A 22,457-nucleotide genomic window follows, 5' to 3' on the forward strand; every position below is an offset into this window, starting at 1 on the left:
GGGGGTGACCCAGAGCATATGAAATATAAATGAGTGAATGATTTGAGCAATGCCATTTCTTCCTGTACTTTATTATGCAAACTGTTCGGGTGAAAGAAAATGCACCATGCCCATTTGAATTACAAAATAGCATTTGGGGAAAAATGAAACAGAGGAAGGGAAAGTTTGTGGACTCTAAGTATGTCTAGTGTGAAACAAAGGGTCTGTCTGGAGTAAATCCAAAGATGGGAAACAAGGAGAGATGCCTATCATTTCATAAAGGAAGATGCTCAAGTGGGCATCAGGTGCAGGAACAAAGTGGGGAATGTAAATCCAAGCCACAAGGAGCCATCATCTCAAACCTACAGTACGGTTATTAAAAAAGAGCAGTGGCAAGGAATGCTGGCACACACTTGGCGATCCTAACACTTAGAAGGCTAAGGAAGGATTGTCATGCATAGAGTGAACGCTTATCTCAAGGGAAACAATACAAAAACAAAAACCAAAAACCAAACCAGGACCATTTTACTGGCAAAACTGGAGAAACATAAACCCTTGCATACTGTTGGTGGGAATGTGAATCAGTGTAGCTGTCACAGAAAACATTATGAAAATTTATCACAACATTGAAACTGTAACTACCATGTGGCATTCAGGCTGATGTCCCACTTCTGGAAACATATTTAAAAGAAATGAAAGGAGCACATCGAAGACACATTCGCTCTTCCATGATTATTGCAACTCCATTCATAACAGGTAAGAAAAGAAATTAAGCCTTGTCCAGCTGAAAAGTGTATAAAGGAAATGTAATACACTTGTTCACTCTCTAGTGTGTGTGTGTGTGTGTGTGTGTGTGTGTATGCATGTGCACACAAAAACACGTGCGCACGCACACACACACACACACACTACTATTTAGCATTTAAAAAGGAGGCATTACAGCCATTTCAGTGTGAGTAGGAATTCCTGGAAAGACTGATTGGAAGTGCAATGATGTGAAGAAGTTGGAATGCTGCAGGTCTAGAGCATAATTATAGATTAGCTTGGGCTAACTTTAGACCCCTAAGTAGCTTTCCTTGCCTACTTCTGTGTCAGAACTAACTAACATTTTGTGACTAATAGATGAAATGATTTTGGAATGTATTAATTTATCAGAGCACTAGATCCCACCAACTCAAAGCTAAACGTGCTATCATGCAGCATCTTAGGCCTATAGGAAGATCCCCATCTTGCTTTGATTTATGACTTTCATAAGACTGCTTCCACATGGGAACATGGAACCTGAAGTAACCTAGCTTCATGTTTTCATGGCCCGGGTTACTCAGCTGAAAGGGGAGGGGAGACGGGGAAAGAGAGAGGAAGGGGGGGAGGGAGGGAGGGAGGGAGAGAGAGAGAGAATGAAGAAAGAAATAAGGCATAAAGTGACCTGGCTTCTGTGTTGGTTTGTTCCTTTCAGATAATGCATCTTCTGAATATTCCATGAAGCTTGGGCAGATGCAGTGTGTTAGGTCAGCAGACAGCTATAGGGTGACAGGATGCCAGCCCCTCCGCTGTTTCCCTACGGCACCTACTACAGTCTGGAATCATCTCAACTGCTCTGGGTTAGGCACATATTCTCTGTTCTTTCCCCTTCACTGGGATGTATATCCTATAGGCTTGGAACCTTGTTCAGAACCATGTTAGCCCAGAAGACACTGTTCTGTATCAGAGCTGTCTTGGAGAATGTTGCTTTACTCCCTGGGCACTTCAGAGTTAAGAGCATTTTGTATGTTGATGTGACATTTTCCTTGTTTTGTATTAAACATCAAAAGAAACTCACATTTATCTTTGACTTTTCCTTTCTTTATTATGACAGGAAAGTGCCATAATAGCTGGGACTTCACTACTATCTATCCAGTTCCCAGGATAACACCTAATATAAAAATAGGACTTTAACAAATCTTGAGTAAACAAAAGAATGATTGTGAATGTATTTGGGTAAGTAGTCAATGCATATTGTTACGTGAATGAACATGGGTGAGCAAAATTTGAAAATAGACAAAATTTAACCTTCCTAACAGCATGATATACACTATGTTAATCTATCAAGAACAAGCTAACTAGATACAATTCCTTTAGAACAAAAGCCTAGAAAATGTATATAGAAATGAACTTAATGGGCTGGGAATATGGCTTAGTTAGTAGAGTTGGCTGCACAAGCACAAGGAACTGAGTTCAGATCCCCAGCACACACATGAAAAGAGAGGCCCACACATATAATCCTGGCTCTGGGGTGGAAGAGATGAGGATCCCTGAGACTTGTATGATGTTCAGTGTAGTTCAGTCACTAAGCTCCATGCTCAATGACAGACCCTGCTTCAAGAAAAAAAATATAAGGCAGATCACAACTAAGAATACTCAGGCCATCAACGTCTGGATTATTGATGTTTATTCCCTCATACAATCCATACACACATGCCAGAATGAACATAAAACATGTACACACTCACCACATGTGTGCATGCATGCATACACACATTCTCTCTCTCTCTCTCTCTCTCTCTCTCTCTCTCTCTCTCTCTCTGTCTCTCTCTCTCTCTCCCTCTCTCTGTCACACACATACAAGGAAAATGAACTTATACCACTTCAAGCCTTTCACTCAGTGTCCAGAACATGTGTTTTGAACAATGACCTAGACTCTCAAAAGAAGATAGCAGATATTGTTATCTAATAAAGGGATTGGTTAGAAACACAAAGAATTTCATTTGAGAACTACAAGAGATTGACAAGTTTATTAAGCAACCAAGAACTCAGGGTGTGATTTTAGCTATTCCACTCTAGGTGACATTACTGTGGCTAGAAGATATTTGGAACCGACAGTATGGAATTTGTCTACTAAAGGGTTTGAGCTTCGCCTATTGATTGCTAAAGCTTTGAATGGTCTTTTTGTAGAACAGTCATGAAGGGCATGATACCTAATGAAGTCAAATGCATAAAGCAAAAATAAGGAAGCACCTTGACCTGAGACAGACCAGTGGGGATGCCAATCCCACACCAAGGTTTATCTCTGAATGCAAACTCTTTTGGTAGGACGGTTTCCACCGATGTCTAGATTCAGGAGCTGCTGACTCCACCTTAGCTTTCCTCCCAGCCTTGCAAATGCAGACTGGAACCTAACAGACACCCTGGTGGTGGTGAACACACCTGGCATGCTTTATGAACAGAGAGCAGATGAATCCTATGTGCATGTATAGATCTCCACTGAGCCAAGCGCAGAGTACTGACAAGGCATGTGTAAAAACTGTGGGCTCTTTCTCATCAACCTTCTGTGTGCCTGCATGAGTCTATCTTTTCTGTTTAAGCTGTGATCTCAGCATCCAGTCCCAGAACGCACTATCCTGCATGCCATCTCCCTGTGCTCAACACGAGTCCCAGTAAAGCCTTGCTGAGATGATGTCATTTGCCTCCTAGTGATTTCTATCTCAAGCAAAAGAACTGTTGGATGAGCTGGTAACACTAAAAGATGGTAACATGAAAATGAACTGCACTTTGCCTTTTCCCGATTTCTGTATCAAACTGAGCAAAAGACTGATAGCAAACCCATGAAAGGTCTCTCTCAGCAGCAAGAAAACGGAGTTTATATGGTAACCAGCAAAGTTGGAAGGTTCTCAAGTTGAGAATTTTCCCACAATAACTCATGGCCCTTGGAAGAGCCAGACTTGACTCAACGCAAGGAAGTAATTTAAAATCAACAAATCATAACAATATACAGACTAGGCTATGATGATTGGAATTGACTTCCCATAGCTTTCCAGTAGGAACAGGGGTGGGTGAGATTAACAAATGAACACTCCCACTCTGCATCATCAACATGAGTAGGACAGTGAACCCCAGCACAGTTAAAACACTTGGCTCTTTAGAAGCAAGCACAGGGCCACTGCTAACAAATCACAATTCTAGGATGAGGAAGGGGGCTTTAAGACTTTAAGACCCCCCCTTTAGCCAGGTGTCACTGTCCATGGAGTAACTATAGAAGTGACACTGGAGCCTATGTTAAGAAATGTGTTAGAGCAGTGCAGACAATGGGAAAAATAATGCATATTTAAGTCACATCTAACTCTCAGAGAACCTTAGAGCAATCAATCTTTTTTAAATAAGAAAGAAACTAAGTCAATAGCATCTGAGCAACAGATGAGAATTAAAGCAAAATCTGTTGGCTAATGGTAACAGCTTTTGTGTTCTTTGTTGCTGAGAGCTTGCATGTAGCAGCAACTCCAATATGCTAACCAACTCAAATGCAAAAGGCTATGGAAAACAGTTGCTATTTTTATACAGAAGATAAAATCTAACACCACCTCTCGGCTCTTGATTTTGCTAGAGTAGTGAAAAGGCACAAAAGCCAAGGTGCTGTGTGTCTAGAGGATCCAGGGCCTGTGGCTTCTACTATGTAGAAATAGGGAGCATTTGTGACAAAAGGAAGAGCTGGCCTGTATTGTGGACAATGAGTACCTGGAGCCATGTAACAGTAAACACAGTTAGGATTTCACTTGGTGACAGTCTCAGAAACAGGCCCTGTGAATCTCTGAGAGTTTTCATATTTACAGATTACTGCAGTTAAATCATTTTTATAGTTTTTTCTTTAATACCCCAAAGAGGAAACTTGTCCTTATAAATTACTGTGGCATTGTAGAAGCAGTAATAATACTTATGATAATGACCGTGCTGGTTTCCGTTGATACTGTAAGCAATTAGTACAATCTTAGTGGTATGAATAACACATATGGATGAAAATTAAGGGGCTAGCCAGAGGGAAGTCATTTCCTTGTCCTTTCCAGCTTACACGGGCTGCTCATATTCCTTGGCTCATGTTCCCCTCCCTCCATTTTCACAGCAAGCATGCTGCATTTCTTTGCACCATGTTTCCTTGTCATGTCTTCCACTTGAAAGACCCTATGATTCCACCAAGCTCAGTGAGGAAACTCAGGACAACCGCCTTACCTTAGGACTAGGAGAGCAGCCATCCTCCTGCCTTCTCCTCCTGCCTTAATTTTGTCAAATAACACATACATAGATACTGGGGACTAGGATTTGGACCTCTTTAGGGAAACTTTGTTTATTACTGAATGTATGTTACCTGTAAAGTATAGTTCTAAGTGGATTATATAATTAATCAATTATATTTCTCACTCTAGTAGTAGATCCAATGATTATTCACAGTTTTCAGATGAAGAAACTAAAAGGAAGGGCTTAGCTTGCCCAGTATTACCTATCTAGAAAGTGAAGGGGTGAGATTAAACTTAGAAATATGCATGCAGATCTTGAACTTGTAACCATTCAACTCCACAACTTCACCGACAAAATTCTCATGTCAATACTGCTATAGTCATTGTCAACATGCTCACATATCAGACCACACCTACTTTCCCTAAAAAATATTTTGTGTTTATTGACCTTAGTGCATGCATACATGGATGGTATTTATTCATGAGTCTATGTGTTTTCACTCATGTATGTGTGCATATGTAGTGAGGGTAAGTATGCAAATATGTGCTCACATGTAGAAGCCCAAAGGTTAACGATGACTGCTTCCTTGATTGATCTTCCCCCTACAAATGGAGACAGGGTCTCTCAGTTGAATCTAGAGTGTGTTTATTTGATTAGTCTAGCTAGCCAGCTTGCACTGGAGATCCTGTAGTCCTCAGGAGTCACAGGTGGGCTATGTGCTGTGCAATAGAATGTTTGTTTAACTAAGTGAAGATGTGTTACATTTGTTTGGGTTGAAGAATAATTGTTTATCTATGTAAGACATGTTGCTTTTGTTTATGCTGTTTTTGCTTAACTAGGTAAAGGTATGTTGCTGCTTCACCTTGCTTGCCTAAGGCATCTGATTGGTACAATAAAAAGCTGATTGGCCAATAGCCAGAGAGAGGAGAGATAGGTGGGGTTTGCAGCAGAAAGAAAAGGGAAGCCATTCAGCCAGGGTCAGCCAGCCTGGAGCCAGCCAGCTATGGGGGAAGCAGGAAAGCAGGATGGATAATAGATGAGGCAAATGAGCCTTGGAGCAGCACATAGATTAATAGAAATGGGTTAATTTAAGTTAAAGAAAAAGCTATCTAGAAATAGGCATAATATAAGGTTGAACATTCATAACTGATAATGAGTTTCTGTTGTCTTGATTTGGGAGCTTGTTGGTAGTTCAAGAAAGCCTGCTACACTTCCCTGTCCAAGATTTATGTGGATTCTAAGGATATGAATTCTGGTCTTCATGCTGGTATATGAACCATCTCTCCATTCTCAACTGCCTATGACATCTGATAAGCATGATGATGACACTGCAGACTCCAAAAGTCAAGATGGCTAAGGAAGGGCAGGGTCTAGATGGCTCAGAGGGAAGAATCAAACAATATTTATGGAAAGATGTGTCTCACTAAGAGTCTCTAGACTATAGTTTAGTCTAGTCTAGAGTCATGCGGAATAGAACAAGCCACTGCATTAGCCTGAGCTCCTGGAGTAGGCTACAACCAGAATATGGTCACTTGTGGGAGTAATTACAAGATCAAATGGACTTAGAAATGGACAAGTTTAAAAATACTAGGGGGTTCACAGTCACCAATCAAGAGTTTCTGTCACCCTTTGACACCATGGTGAGGCAGTCCCTTCTTCTGTCACTCCAGGAGAAAGCTGTTTGCAGTGGCCAATCCACTTTATGTCCCTGGTTTCTGCTTCCTTCATCCTTTTCCTGTTTATAAAGCCCATCCCTTCTGCCTAGCTTCTGTAGATGAGATAGGGCACAGTTCACCAATCAATAACAAAAGATTTCATCTTTAAATTTGAAGTCTTATTTTTTGATAGTCCAATGATTTCTAGGGTATGTGACCTGGTAGGCTAATGTGATAGATTGAATGAGAATTGTTCCCACGGGCGCATGTGTTTGAATGATTTGTTTCTAGATGGTAGAACTATTTAAGGATAAAGAGGTGTGGCCTTGTTAGAGGGGATGTGTAACTTTGCATGTGTGTGTGTGTGTGTGTGAGTTGTTAGAGGGGATGTGTAACTGGGCATGTGTGTGTGTGGGGGGGTGGTTGGCCTTTGAGATTTTAAAAGAATCCTGCCACTCTCTACTCCTGGTTGCCGTTTACCAGGTGAGCTCTCAGCTCTTCCTGTTCCATGCCTTTGTTCCACCATCATGGACTCTAACCCTCTGAAATCTAATTAAATACTGTCTTTTATAAGTTGTCTTGGTCATGGTGTTTTATCACAGCAATAGAAAAGTAACCAGTGGGTAACCTCCGCAAAGCCGCAACACATCTTGTTACAATACATCCAGGGGCAAAGGTGCTACTAAGACTTTGAGGAGTGTACTGGAAGCAGCATTGTTTGAACACGTGATATGTCATGGGATGACACAGAGCTGTCCACACTATTTGTCTATTTGTGTCCTTTAAACGTGATTTTGTTGTTCCCACAACTCATCTATCTTTCTCCTTTTCTTCTTTCTCTCTCTCTCTCTCTCTCTCTCTCTCTCTCTCTCACATACATACATACACACACACACACACACACACACACACACACACGAGAAGGTAGGGAAAAGGGAGGGAAGGAGGGAAGATGGAATCATAGAATTGAATTTTCTTTTCTATCTAAAATTATCCTTAGAAGAATTCATACTAAGAGCAACTGGTATCCTGTATCCTCCAGCATGTTTGAGACAGATATTCTAAGGGTTTTACACAATATGCTCATATCTCTCGTATGTATTATCTGTCCTTCAGAGTAAAGAAGGATAGAGGCTGGTAGATTTGTTAGGGAGTTATAGAAATAAAGTAACAGGATGGGGACTTTTACCTTACTTCCTGCCCCCCCAAAAGGTACAAGAAAATCCTCCAATTAGAAATTCATTTTGTAACTCCTTCTGCTTTGTGAGCAGCAAACAATTTGTTATCTCCCCCCAACCCCGCCCTAAACATGACAGCTCGCTTGAGGGAGTGTCTGTCATGTTCTTCTAGGTAGGAAGGCAACCTGGTACTCTGGAGAAGTCTTAGGAAGCAAGGCTGGCATGACATCCATGTGGTAGGGGGAGGGAAGGGAGAGCCATGAGAACAAGCTGCACCTGAGTGATTTGCAGGGGTAAGGATTGGTGATTGTAGCAGGCCAGGTAGATGCTGCTGTGACTGCCACATAGCTGAAGCTTTCTCTGCCTCCATCCAAGAAGTCCAGGTAGATGCTGCTGCTACCGCCACCAGTGCCTTCTCTGACTACCTATGAAGTTTGCCAGCTTGGCTAAGGAGACTCTAGGCACACTGTCTGAGGTCAGGGGCTAATGATAAGTGATCCTTAGGAGAGGTTTTAGCCATTCCCCACCCCCCCAGAAGCAGCTGTTATACTTAAGAGCTCCCTAAACAATCTACAAAGGTGTTCACAAAGGACCCCTGGTGTCAGCTTGTGCCTTCTAAACCAGTTAAAACATCCTTCAGTTTAACCCAGCCTTTCCCCTGCACATGGTTTCACAGACAGGGAAGTTATACCCAGAGAGGAGGTATTTTCTGGTTTACATTGAATTAGTTGTGCAAGCCTCTGGTCAAATGACGAGAAATCAGCCTGATCACCAGGAAACCAGGATGTGGGAACAGTAGTTTCTACAGAGTGTTTTTTGGAGGTGAGGAAGTAAGTTGTGCTCTGACTGTGTGCTGCTTAGTGCTCTTAGCTGCTGAATCCACTATTCACAGCCTTTCATCTCCCAGGCCCAGATACAGGAAGGAATGATGTGAGTCTCAGTCTGAAAGGAGGGGAAGAAGATGTGTGAGACTTAAGGCTGAGATGTAAAAGGTCCTGGATTGAAACCAGGGTCACATGACCCTCATCCCGGGGACATCTCTAGTGCCCCTGCAGGGGACAGCTCCCATGTTGGTGAACTGAGTGTCAGATGCCACAGAAGGATATTTATGCTAGTTGATTGTGTTCCCTGCAGAGGGACATACAGGGAACACTTCCTATGCCCTATGAAGCTGCTGATCTCTTGACAACAGGCTAATGATAGTTGCCCGTTATCACCACAATCTTCAGGGGACACCCAAAAGGCATTTGTGCCTTCTTGGCAAATAAAGAAAATACATTCGTAGCCTTGAGTTTTATGAATATAGCTGAAGATTAGAGAACACTTAAACCTTTTCCGAGCATACACAAAGGAGTCATTTAGCTAGGAGGCCAAAGTCAAGTGCTTTCGTACGAGACCCTTACCTCAGCATGGCACCGAATCCCTTCCTCTTCATTTTCTTCTCTGGGTCTTCACTCTCCTCTTTCTGCTTTTTTTCCTTGACTTTCAGCTTGCTCTTTCCCTTTTTCTTCTCCTTCTCTTTTGCTTTTTTGACTTTCCTGGCTTTATTTTCCACATCGTCTAACTCAGGGTTTCCCTGAGGGGCAGACTCGCAATTCAGAGCTCCGTGGCCAGAATGAGAGCTCTTATCAGAGAGACCGTCTACAGAGAGAAAAAAATCAATACCCATGGTCAGGGGCACTTATGGTTAGTATATAAAAAAAGTCAGATGTAAAATACAGAAGAATGAATAGAAGGGCTCAGTGTTCCACCTAACCACGTGGCTGATTGTACCCTTTTTACATAGGTCTTCCCAGTCCTGGGTACTTCAATCAATGTTTGAGGTTAGGAGTGGGCACTGCCTTAGTTGCTTGCTGGTAGCACAAAAGGCTTGAAATGTGCTAAAGCACTAATCTCTCTGGAAGCTGGCTAGTTAACCTCCATCAGCTCCGAAAGCCCACATGCTGGGAAACAAACAGGGTGAGCTGCTTTCCAAGAGAGGTTTTTTGAGTATAAATATAGCCCACTGCTTATATGCAATTAAGACAGCCCCATCCTCTGGTTGATGTTGCTTTTAATGACTCAAATAAGAATGCCAAGAAATGCATGCGTAGTGCTCCTGCCCTAAGGGTAGATGACAGTTGGTCCTTCTAGAGAAGTGAAAGAGATCATTTTTTTTTCAGTGTGCACTGTGAAATAAATTGCACATTGCATCCTCCAATCCCATGTTCGTTAAGCCAAAGGGCAAAACATATCAGGAAAATGAATTACTTTTAATATCAAAAATATAATTGTGATCCTTAAATCATTTTTTCAGTAGTTAAGCGCAATTCTCGCTTATGACTTGCAGATAATAATGAGATGGAGAACCCACTTAAGGGGGCCTATGGCCCTACCAGCTTCTTCTTCTTCTGGCCCATCGTATGATTTGTCAATGGCGGCCCTGAAGCTCTCGTTGCAGCCCCGACCTCGCACCATGTGTGGTCTGGGCCTGTGGAAGGGCATATCACTCTTCCTGACCTCAGCCACAGCGGTCTGCAGGCTCTCCAAGGAGCTGGACTTTTTCAGACCCAACGTTGGACCAAAATCTTTGCTTGGAGAGTCTGGAAGAGAAAGGGTGAAAGGTCAGGCCTCTCCATGATGGAGCACTGTGCTATGGTGCAAATACACATTCTTTCCAAGAATAGCTCTGTTCTGGGAGCTTTGAGAAGAGGGTGTTAAGTCGGTAAGCATTGTTGGCTAAACTCCAGCTTTATCACTATTTTTGGTCATCTTGGGGAGGCATATTGATATCTCTGGACCTCAGTTTCTTTCTCTACAGCTGTGGTAAGCTTTTAGATGACAGTATTTAAATCTGTTTTACACACAGAAATTTATATGCATGTGTAAATATGCACACATAAGTATACATACACGTGAATTTGAAAAGTCACTATCTACAGATTACATGTTTGAGAGCATATACACCCATGTACACACATATGGACATAGAGGCACACAAACTCTATGTAGACCAGACTGGCCTTTGAACTCTCAGAGATCTGCCTGCTTCTACTTCTGGAGAGCTGAGGTTAAAAACATTTGCCACCATTCCCAGCCAGAGGCTCACATACACTCATAATGAACCAAACACAAAAAGTGCTCCCCTTAGTACTCAACCCAGCCATCTCATCCACTATACCTGCTGTTACTGCCAGAGTTGTTTATTTGATTGGCCTGGAAATCAAGGACCCTTAGTGATGAGGATTTTCATAATTAAATTCTTTACAATATACTAATGATGATTAATGCATGGTGAATGAAATTTATTTAGTCTGCAAATGAAGCAAAGCAAGTGAGGAAAGAGAGATTTTCTTAGTGCTGCTTCAGGTATATTTCAATTTGGACCTCAGGAAAGCAGCCTCCTTTTTTATGTAAAAAAACAACTTCAGGGCAGAGAAGTAAAACATAAAAGAGCTATAAAGGGCTTATTTATTGAAAAAAATGACAACTGTCTGCTTCTTGGACAGTTTGCTTGCCCTAGGCCTCCACTCCACTCCACTCCCCAACTTCTACTCTTACTCCAGCCCAGTCTCCTTATCAGCAATAACAAGTTTAAGTGATAGAAATATTAGTAGCAAAATGGTTGCTTAGAAGATAGAAGTAATTCTATTAAAGCTTTAGTTTTGCCATTCAAGCTGTTCCACCAAGGCCTCGCTCTTCCCCTCCAGCTACCAGGGAGACAACTGTCATTAAGAGTGTGCACCATGTTTCTGGAAATAACTGACTATGACTTCTCCATCCATGTGGCACACGCACGTGTGGAGCATTATGTATGTGTGTGTCGACTTCAAGGCATACCACATGCTAAAGCTCAGCAAAGGGCCCTGCCTCTTATTGCCATCATTATTTTCATTTCTGCACATTACAAGGGCTCTATAAGATAAGTACAGGCGGGGCCTAATATGTGTCACATAGTGTTGATTAGCAAAACACACTTCCATATTTGCTGGAATATGTAAAGAACTGGAAAAATATCTAACAATGTACAGAATTCTAGGAGTGTACCATGCATTTTGCTGATATTAACTTAGTATAAGCCTTACAGTTGTGATGTTGATATTAATATTGGCATAGTTTGGGCACTAGGCAATCAAACCAAAGGTCTTAGGCATGCTAGGCAACTGATCTATTGCCAAAATAAATCCCCAGCCAATTAGCATTTATAGATAAGAAAACAGAAGTAACATGTTAAAGTTACACACTTCAACTCCCTATTGGGCACTGAGCGGAGGCAGTCCAATTACAGCTCTGTACCATGCACTTTCCAACATCAAGATGTGGTCTGTATCTGGCCTCTACTTAATGGTCAAGTTTCATAAGCTGACCCACATTTTCCTCATCTCTAAAATAGGAATATTAGTCTACACAAGCCCTGGAGCCCACCCAGTCAAGCCAGCAAACGGCAACAATTGGGTATTACCTTATGGTTTCATCATTAACTTACAGGAAGCAAACTCACACTGTGAACAATACACATGACGGCAATAAACACTGCATTTTATAGATGACAGTGCATATTCAATAAAGGAAACTGAGAAGAGGCTGAGAAAAATACAGGAAAATTCAGGGACAAATTGCAGGTGCTATTTGCAAGCATAAATACTAAGGCTATGATACTGTTAAATCCAGAAAATGCACTTTCCCCCAATTCACAGCAAGGAAGGAGAGTTTAAAAAAAAAAGAATCAAGCAAGATCATTTCTGACAAGGAAAACAAAAGACAACATAGAGGTCTGGGAACATTGAAACAACAGTAAAAGCTTTAGAATTTACAGAAAATATTTTTTAACATCAACCCCTAGGGATGTCTGGCATAAAACTTGGTGAAGATATGAAGAAAAGAGCTAACTGAGAAAGCCTAGATCCTCTGTCAACAACAGCAACCATCTTTTATTTATTAATTGCCACTCGGGAGATTATATTAGAGCCCAAACTGTAAGCGTTTCACATCAACCTTTAGCAATAAATTCCGGGGAACTTGAAAGTGAATAAATCATCTGAGATGTGAGGCATGTTATCTAAAAAGAGCCTACCTACATCTCAGCAAGAATTTCTGAGGGAAAACAAATACACAGTCACTGACTCTAAGACAACTGGAGGTAAAGGAGCCAAGGAGTTGACAATTAATGTGTATGTGCATGTGTCCCAAGTGAGAAACTACAAGTGATGCTGGGCACCATTAGGTCCTTATACACATAGTAAAGTTAAAATCAAATGGTAAGGTCCAGTTCTGGCCCTTAAATTTAAGAGAGATCAGGATTCTCCTCTGGAAATAGAAAAAGAATTCGATTCATTCATAGATGTAAACAGAAGAAATGGAAAAGATACTTACATTAGGTAGAAGAGCCCTCAAACTAAAAGGCCCCTTTAAGTATGTGCAGGTGCTGAGTGGCCAAGGTGGATCTCCTGGAGTTAGGGGACCTTGCTGTAAATCTTTACCAGGCCCCTGTGTATTGTTTCACACTAGGTCAGAGTTACCAGCCCACGGAGGTTCAGTTGGTGAGCATCGGCACTAAGACCCAACAAAACTCTTGGAGGAAACTACCCTATCAGGAAGAGATTTTGTGGAGAAGGATGGATTTTCACCTTAAATCCCTCTTCCCTACCCCTACTCTCATCAATTTCTGTTTAGACTGACAATGTACAGGAAATTTTACAGCTTTCAGATGAGATGGTTCTTATTCTATCTCAAGCCTCACCTTTTACACACACAGATGATAGTCTTTTTCCCAGGCCCCCTCTAAAAGTAGAGGTCTCCTTGAAGGAAAAATATAAAATGAGCAATTTATCAAGATCAAAACCTCAGCTATTCAAACCCATTGAAGTTACTCCCAAATATGATGACTCTTCATATTTTCCTATGTGGCTGAAGTGATGGAGGCTGTGGCCGATTATAAGCAATTGTCTGGGCAAGTGATCTATGGATACCAGGTGTTATTTATCATGGAATGGCCCTTGTCCAGATTTGAACACTTGCTGTACCATTTTGAGTATTCACAGAAATAATTTGTAGTTGAGTGTTTGATGATTTCCTGGCCAGCTTGAGCTAGTTGTAAATGCCAACCTTTACTGCAAAGTTTTCATTTTTCAGACTTCTCTATCAGGTGACCATGGTCTTTAAGTTTTAATGAATTTTCTGTTCTCTCACAAACATGAGCTTGACACACATGAGCATCATGAAGGAAATGATATATTTATGAAGAATATTAAAAAGAGAATTTACCTAATAAAAATAATCCTTGGGATGTTATAATAAAATATTCTGAACACATTTACTTGCATTCTTCCAGAAAAAAAAATACGGAATCGAAACAAACTCAAACGAAAACCAGATATAGCCATCAAGATGGATGGTGTTTATGCCTACACAAGACAGTTAGTTACATTATAACATCTAAGGCCCAGGGAACAGCCAGGTGGGGGTAGTGGAAGAGCCGGTCATGAGAAAGGGCTGTGAACTTTCATCTTCTGAGCAAGACTTTGCCATTGTACTCACAACCTCACGGAAGCTATGGATATTTGCACTAGGTGTGCACAACGATGGGCTAGGGCCTTTCCCTTTTACTGCTGAGCTATTTGTTACTGATAGACTCAGGAAAGGGGCAGTCCCTGCCCTTCAGTTTTGTACCTACGAGGCTCCAGTGGATAGTTCTGTCACAGTGGTCACACAGAGGGCCTTGGTTAGGCTAATCAGGTCACAAAACAGCCAAGAGTCAGGAAGTGGGGAAGGAAACTGGTAAAGAAAAGGGGAAGTTGGTAGGGATAAGGGAAGGTAGAAGGGAGTGTGGGAGAGCAAGCAGTACCCATCATATACATGTACAAAGTATTGAAATGACAAAACTAATCAATGATATATACATAATAAAATAAAAATGGATAAATACTTGAACCAGTTGTGTGGACATATTTCTCATAAAGAAGTGACTCAGCTCAGGGAAGAACTGACCGTACTGTTTAGTTTTGGTAATTCTAGCCACCTGCTTGCAGGAAAACAGTAGCAAGTCTCAAGGACAGCATAGGTGCAGGAATCAGGGACTCAAGGGCACTTGACATTTCTGTATTATTAAAGTGTGCTTATGTGGGGGGCTGTTAAAGGACTCATTTGGAGGTCAAATAACCTACCAGACATAAAGCAAAAGATACCCAGCCTACAATCCACAACCACAGAGATGCTAGGACCCTGTCCTAGAAACAGATGGAAGCAGATGCAGAAATCTACAACTAACCAATGGATCAAACTTCTGAAGTACAATTGAAGTGAGGGAGGAATGATAATATGAACAAAGGAGTCAAGACCATTATGGGGAAACCCACAGAATCAGCTGACCTGAGCTAGTGAGAGATCACTGTCTCAGGTCTGACAAATGAGGAACCTGCATAAGAGTGAACTAGGCTCACTTAATATAGGTGACAATGGTGTGACTGGGACAATATATGAGGCCACTGGCAGTGGGTCTAGATCTAACACTGAAATGCACAAACTGACTTTGTGGAGCCTATTCTATATGGAGAGATACCTTGCTCAGCCTAGACACAGGGGTGTGGGGGTGGAGAGGTGCCTTGGCCCTGCCTCAATGGGATGATGGGACAGACTTAGTAGACTTCCTAGGGGGAGGCCTTATGCTCTCTGAGGAGCAGATGGGAGGTGGGGAAAGTGGGGGGGAGTGGAGTGAGAGGATCTGGGATTTGAATGTAAAAATTAAATTAATAAAATGGAGGGTGGGATGGGGCAGAATGGGAGGGCATGGGAGGACAGGAGGGAGAGGGAACTGGGATTGGTATGTAAAATAAGACTGTTTTTAATTTAAATAAAAATATCGTAAATTAAGAAAAATAACCTAATATAAGTGGCAAAGTCTCCTATCTAAGAAGTTAAATCCCTGAGTGCCACCTTGTAGTAGAAACTGCCCACCAGCCTACCCAAGCCACAGTAGCCCTGCCCAAATGAGCCCTCATGAGCATGTGCAGCAGGCACTTTTTCTCTGAGACAACCTAAGGCCCGCCAATATACCCAGAGACTGCTGGCACAGAGACACCTGACAGGATATGCTAATGAAGAAAGAACGGTACTGTCAGCACCTGAGTCAATGGGACCTTGGGAGGGAGTATTTAGGCAAGCCTGATTTTTGCAATAAACAAACTCACCTGACTCCTGGAGTCTGTGTCATTGACTCATGCCTTCTCTTCCCCTCCCCCAAGCAGTGTCTGTGCAAGGTCGCCTCCAACACCACATAACCTTCCTTGGCCTTGCTGAAGATGTATTTTCAGCCCAGAGAAACAGCCAGTGCTTAGGGTAGAGCCAGAGGAACATGTAGGTGAGGGACAGTCAAGACATGTGGATGCTCTGTATCCAGGGCTGTGAGGTTGAAGTGTTACTGCAAGGTCGCATTTCCAAATAGATCTTCAAGCATGGAGAAATTCTTACCTTAGCTTTCTAGGCAGAAATCCCTATGTCAGTCCACACAGTATGAGCCCGAGGACCCTAGCTAGTGGGCTTCTGATTTCTGCACCTGCCTGTTGAGAATGGGTGCTGGTTTCTGAAAGGAAGGTGATTTGGACAACAGAGAATAGAACTGTCCAGAGAGATGAGGTCTGTAGTGAACATTAAAAGGAAGGCTATAGGAGATTCAAGTAACCATACTCTGCTATGACCCTGAATTATTCACTTCTCTGTGCCTCAGTTTCCTTATCTGTCAAATGAGGATAAGGCAAGTTCAGGACATCATTAAGTATTTATGGCATTATGCCATTGTTACCACTGTGCTATTTCTCTACATCTCAAATTAATCCTGGCCTAGTACAACTGAGGAGGTTCACTCCACCAAAGAATTCTTAAATGTAACCGTGTCTTCCACTAGATGAGGAAAAAGACTTAGTTGGGAATTTCTATCTTTAATTTAAAAAATCACAACTAAAAATGACATTTTATGTGTTTATTACATTGTATGTATGTGGTGTGTGCATGTGAGGGTGCAGGTATTCGCACCTATATGCAATGGGCCATGTGCCCAGCTCAAAACTCAACTTTCAATAAACAACTCCTTATATTTTTCTTTTGAAATAGGTTTGTATGTTCATCTGTACATCTCATAGAATGGATATAGTTAGTGAGATTAATCGCAGAGTCTTGGGTGCCCTGCCCCTTAGGCTATAATAATTTAATTAGTCTGAGATTTCATTGGCAATGTTTAAACTTCCCACTCAAGCATTAAAATCACACAATAAAAGAATGCCTAATCCAGAAGACCAGTAATTGGGTCTTCCATTATTGATGAAACTGCTTCTAATACATTTTTACTAAAAATAAGAAATTATTTGAGAAGGTATTCACTTTTAGAGAAATGGTAAATTGTTTCGCTCCCCCTTATATTAATGTTTATATCTATGAAATATATAATTTATGACTATGTACTTTATCACTGGGTAGTCTATATTCAGTGATCACATATACACATGTAGTAAAAACAATAAATAATGTACTAATTTGATATCTCATCTTGTCTTGGTTGGGATGGTGTTCTGCCCTCTCTGGATCTTAGAGGATGGTGATTATGGGTTCCCTAGAAGAGAGTTTTTCTGCAAGTCAGTGTGTTGCAGAGATGAATAGAGATGGGCTAGGAGAAAAGGCTGAGAAGGGTTGTGGGGAAGAGGTGGATCCTGTCCACATCAAGAGGCAAGGGCCCCTGGGAGTTGGGGGTGTGGTGGGAGAATGGGCTCTGGCAGGTAGGCTGCAGTAAGACAAAGAAGAATCTGGAGAGATGGAGATGAAAGGGCTGGGGGCCTCTGGGTCTCTACAGAGAGCTGTAATCTCCAGTGAATGTGGTTGAAGTGGGAGGAGGGTCACCTGTAAGCAAGCTGCTTAGAGCTAATGGTGAGAATGGAGAGATTATAGTGGTGGATAAGAGGTCTAGCCCCAGCCTGTTAGTCACTGGGAGTCTCTGGTGGAGTCTTTCTAGGTATCAGGGATGACAAAGGAATCGAGATGGGATAGAAGAGAAGGCTAAGAAGGTCTACAATTTGAATATTCCAATAATATCCTGACCCTCAAGGTACTTAGTGAAAATACCTGCTGAAAACAAAGGGGTTGTGTCTTGTAGTACATTAGAGATGGGATCAAAATTACAATGTTTTCCAGGAGCCTCAACATGAAACTGGAGGAAGACAAAAATTTGTCAAGATGACTTGCTTTCATTACCAATTTGGCTTTGCATTATTATAAGCAATGAACTTGGGCAAACATTGAGAAACACTTTCCTGGTTTCATGGGGTGTTGTGATGTGAAATTAATAGCTTTAAAACACTTCAAATGAAAAATTATTATAAATTCAAAGTAGGAAGTCACAACACTACTTTACTCTCCAATAGATTCTACTTTATCTTCCATTTTAGACTACATTTACTGAAATTTTTGTGTATTTGATTTTTTTAGTGGATTCCCTAGAGGCAAAACATCTTATGTGCTTTAATAGATATCATTGAAGACCCATTAGCCTTGAAAAAATTCTCCATAATCTCCAAATGTATAATTTCCCAAATTATGTTATCTGTGCTAACTGTGTCCATAATGGACCTAATTACTTCTTTCCTATCTCGGTATTCCAAATATTGATCATCATTCCCATCTTATCACAACGCCCTGCTCCCTATTCATTACCATGGGGCATAATGTAATCTAGCTTTGTATTATCTGCTGTCATTTGGGTCTCAGTTCTCTTACTGGCAATTTGCAAGTTCTACAGGAGCAGAGGTTGTTTTTCTTAGTCTCATAAATCCAAGAGTCTTTTATCATTTCCTGAAACTCATGTCCAAATGTTCAGTAATGAACTTCTCATTATGATTCATACATTTGCATAATCGCTTCTGCCCTGTCTCCAAACACTGTCTGTTTTAAAGTGAAAATATTCAGAGGAAGTATGGGATGATTTTGTGAATAAATACCCCCTTTGATTATAAGGATGGACAAGGCCCTTCAAGTGTCTTCTAGTGTTTGCAAAGGATTGCTATATATTTGAAATATCTTTTCCTCAAATACCTTCTTTTATATCAACGGTCAAGATCATGGGCCATGGTGAGGTGATTTTTTGTTAGTTTGTTAGTTTGTTTCAGGACTCAAATTATATTCAACAAATGTAATGAATACCTAATTCATTACACATACAAAAATGTCACAATTTTTTAATTTTTATGTTACGGATAAGAAATATAATCTATTATTCAATCCAAAGGAGCCAGCTTATCTAAATATCTAAATATCTATCTCTCTAGCAATCATCTATCTATCCTATCTATCATCTATCTACTTATCTATCATCTGTCTGTCCGCCTTTCTAAAACTGTATCTAATAAGGCAACTAGAGAATACTTCTTCAATATACTGGTTTGTTTGAATATTTTCATTTTCTTCCTGTAAGCTTTCCTGAACTTTAAACACATACACACTGGCCTATAAAATAATTACTTATTACAAAATCAAGGAACCAGTATTGATCTCTGAGAAGGGTAATGTTTCTGTTTTAAGGAAAATATTTATTTATTATTAAAGTAGAGCTAATAAGAGAGCTCCTTTCAGGGTCAAGCAATCTGCTATTTCCTATATGTGAAACTGGAACTGTGAATGCCACGTAACAGCCCTGAGCCTCGCTGATGTGGTGGGCTATCCTCAGCCGGGAGAAGCACTCAGTCAATGATTAATGTAAGAACAGAGGAGCACACAGGTACAGGAGGGTGGGGGGTTAAGACACTCTGATGTCCTTCTTGTTCAGTGCTGGGAGGTTTTCTATCTGGAGAAGCACCCTCTAGTGCTTCATTTCCTCCAAGGCCTCCTACAGCACCTGTTCTTTGTTAACACATCCCCTACCATCTCTTTTCTGTCACTTTCAACGATTTAATATCTTCCACTCCACCTGTAATTACTCACTCATCTCTGGATTTTGACTTTCTTTTAACACTAGTTATTCCTTCACTTACCTTCTTTCTTTGTAACAGCAACTGCCTCTATCATTTCTACTTAATGTGCACTTGAGTCGTATTTTTATCACCACCAGGAGAACAGCTTGGTCTTCCAGCTCCCCCTTGTATATCTTAGCGGTGGGCTCTCCACCCTGAACACAGGGCTGCTTTAGTGATGTTTTTCCTTTCTCTTTTCTTTCACTCTTTTGTGTGTCTGCTTCAGCTGCACGTCTTTCTTCTGCTTTTGATTACTGAGTGTGTTATGTCTTTATGTGGGTTGTATACCACGGTACTCCAAAAGCATAACATAAAGAATTCTAATACAGTTCTTCTAAAGCCTTAGCATAGCTAGAAGTCCACATGTAACTGATTTGTGAAAGGTATTCTCACAAAAGTATTTTAATACACATAAGTATATATTTTTGTTTGCTTGCTTAGTTTTATCAGTTCTTTAAGAATTTCATAAAGTATTTTTGGATCATATTCACACCTACCCCAATTCCTTCCAGATCCATCCACTCCATATCTACCCAGCTATGTGCATCAATCCTACCGGTGTTGCCTATATGTTCTTGGATATGTGATCTACTAGTGGAGTATAGTTCACTTACCAGGGGCTATCCTCTTAAAGAAAACATACTCTCCTTCTCTCAGTAGTTATCAATTGCCAATATCACCACAGCTAGGGGTGAGACATCATCTACATGCTAGAATTTTGTCTGGCTTTAGCTTGAAACAGGTCTTGCACATGCAATCATAACCACAAGAAATTCATGTGTGCAACTGCTCTGTTGTGTTTGGAAGACACTGTTTCCTTGTAGTCATCCACCACCTCTGGCTCTTACAATCTTTTCACCCCTCTTCTACAATGATCCCTGAGCTTTGGGAGGGGGCATGCATTATAGACGTCCGATTTAGGGGATCTGCATTTTTAAAGGTTAAACATTATTCTTATAGTTAAAAATATTTCTCTGACTTTTATACTTAATTGGATATAATTGAAAAATAAGCTGTCTTCAGAGTCTTGCTTACTGTTCTTTATGGAAGTAGAAAGTGAGATTTTTTAGTTTGTGCTAGCATGAATCAAGAGTTCTTCATAGGCATACTTAGAGTGATATTTTAATTTAATGTTAAAATGGGAAGAAAAAAGGAAGCCAGCCAGCAATATTTACTCAGCATTCTGTGGCTCAAGAATGTGTGTGCTCCTAGGATGAATGTAAAATAAGTGCAATAGTAACCAACATCGCCTGTTGCACTGCGGTTTGCCAAGTTCTTATACAAAGACCATATCATGCTCAGCTGATTCCACTCAAATCCAACTGCCTGTTCATGATGAGAAGCAGAAAGAAGGATGGAGGAAGTGAGTGTGTGTCCTCCAGGGAGCACTGAGGGTCTGGAAGGATGAACTGTTCTTAATGAGAGTGTGTCCTCTATGGAGCACTGGGGGTCTGTAAGGATGGCTGTTCTCAGTGAGAGTGTGTCCTCCAGGGAGCACTGGGGGTCTCAAAGGATGAACTGTTCTCAGTGAGAGTGTGTCCTCTAGGGAGCACTGAGGCTCTGGAAGGATGAACTATTCTCAGTGAGAGTGTGTCCTCCATGGAGCACTGAGGGTCTGGAAGGATGAACTGTTCTCAATTTGAGTGTGTCCTCCAGGGAGCACTGAGGGTCTGGAAGGATGACTGTTCTCAGTGAGAGTGTGTCCTCTAGGGAGCACTGAGGCTCTGGAAGGATGACTGTTCTCAGTGAGAGTGTGTCCTCTATGGATCACTGGGGGTCTGGAAGGATGACTGTTCTCAGTGAGAGTGTGTCCTCTAGGGAGCACTGAGGGTCTGGAAGGATGACTGTTCTCAGTGACAGTGTGTCCTCCAGGGAGCACTGAGGCTCTGGAAGGATGACTGTTCTCAGTGACAGTGTGTCCTCCAGGGAGCACTGAGGGTCTGGAAGGATGAACTGCTCTCTTTCATGCTATGAGCACCTACATGCTAAGTACAAGCTTTGTGCTCCAAGATCCACACATTTTACATTTAGCATGAGTTTCTATAATAATAACAAAAACGCTTATGTAGTTTATGAATAATAGGAATTTCTCACAGCTCTGGAGTCTGAGAGTTTAAGGTCAAGGAGTTGGCCCATTTGGTATCAGATGAAGGCCCATTTTCTAGTCCACAGATGAGTGTCTTCCCTCCACGCCCTCACATGGTGGAAGTGCCTGTCTTCCTGTACACCTGTCTGGAGCTACTGGACCTGTCCACCTATTCTTTCAGTAAGACCTGTTTCTGTTTATTTGCCTCTGCGGCTGAACTCATCTCTGTCAGACAAGGTGACCCCCGGGCCAGACTCGCAGCAGCTGCTCAGTTGGAGTTCATTGTCTCATCAATACTTCCCAACTTTGGCTCTTTTAGCCTCTTCCAAACTCTGACTCTTAACCCTTTGGAGTCACTCAGTAATCTGCACACACACATACACACACACTCTCTCTCTCTCTCTCTCTCTCTCTCTCTCTCTCTTTCTCTCTCTCTCTGTCTCTCTGTCTCTCTCTCCCTCCCCCTCTCTCTATATATATATGAAGTACAGTGTGCAATCTGACAGTTAATATTAGTAATTAAGGTTAGAATAAAAGAACCTATGCTTCCCTTGGCCAGAGTTATCAAGGATAGTGGGAATATTAGGAAAACAGTCACCCTGAAATGGCT

General features: G+C 41.4%; 1 protein-coding gene across 2 annotated transcripts in view; it reads right to left on the bottom strand.

Annotated features, from left to right (window-relative positions):
* Positions 1–22,457, bottom strand: part of Pard3b (par-3 family cell polarity regulator beta) — a 953,942-nt gene that overhangs the window by 281,699 nt on the left and 649,786 nt on the right. For both annotated transcript variants that reach the window (XM_013113796.3, XM_005070579.4), the window contains 2 exons: positions 10,171–10,377; positions 9,199–9,436 (listed from right to left, as the gene is read on the bottom strand). In XM_013113796.3, coding sequence (XP_012969250.1) covers positions 9,199–9,436; positions 10,171–10,377 — 445 coding nt within the window. The remainder of the gene's footprint in view (positions 1–9,198; positions 9,437–10,170; positions 10,378–22,457) is intronic.

Source organism: Mesocricetus auratus, unplaced genomic scaffold (genome assembly GCF_017639785.1).
Source record: "Mesocricetus auratus isolate SY011 unplaced genomic scaffold, BCM_Maur_2.0 Super-Scaffold_100010, whole genome shotgun sequence".
Classification (NCBI taxonomy): Eukaryota; Metazoa; Chordata; class Mammalia; order Rodentia; family Cricetidae; genus Mesocricetus; species Mesocricetus auratus.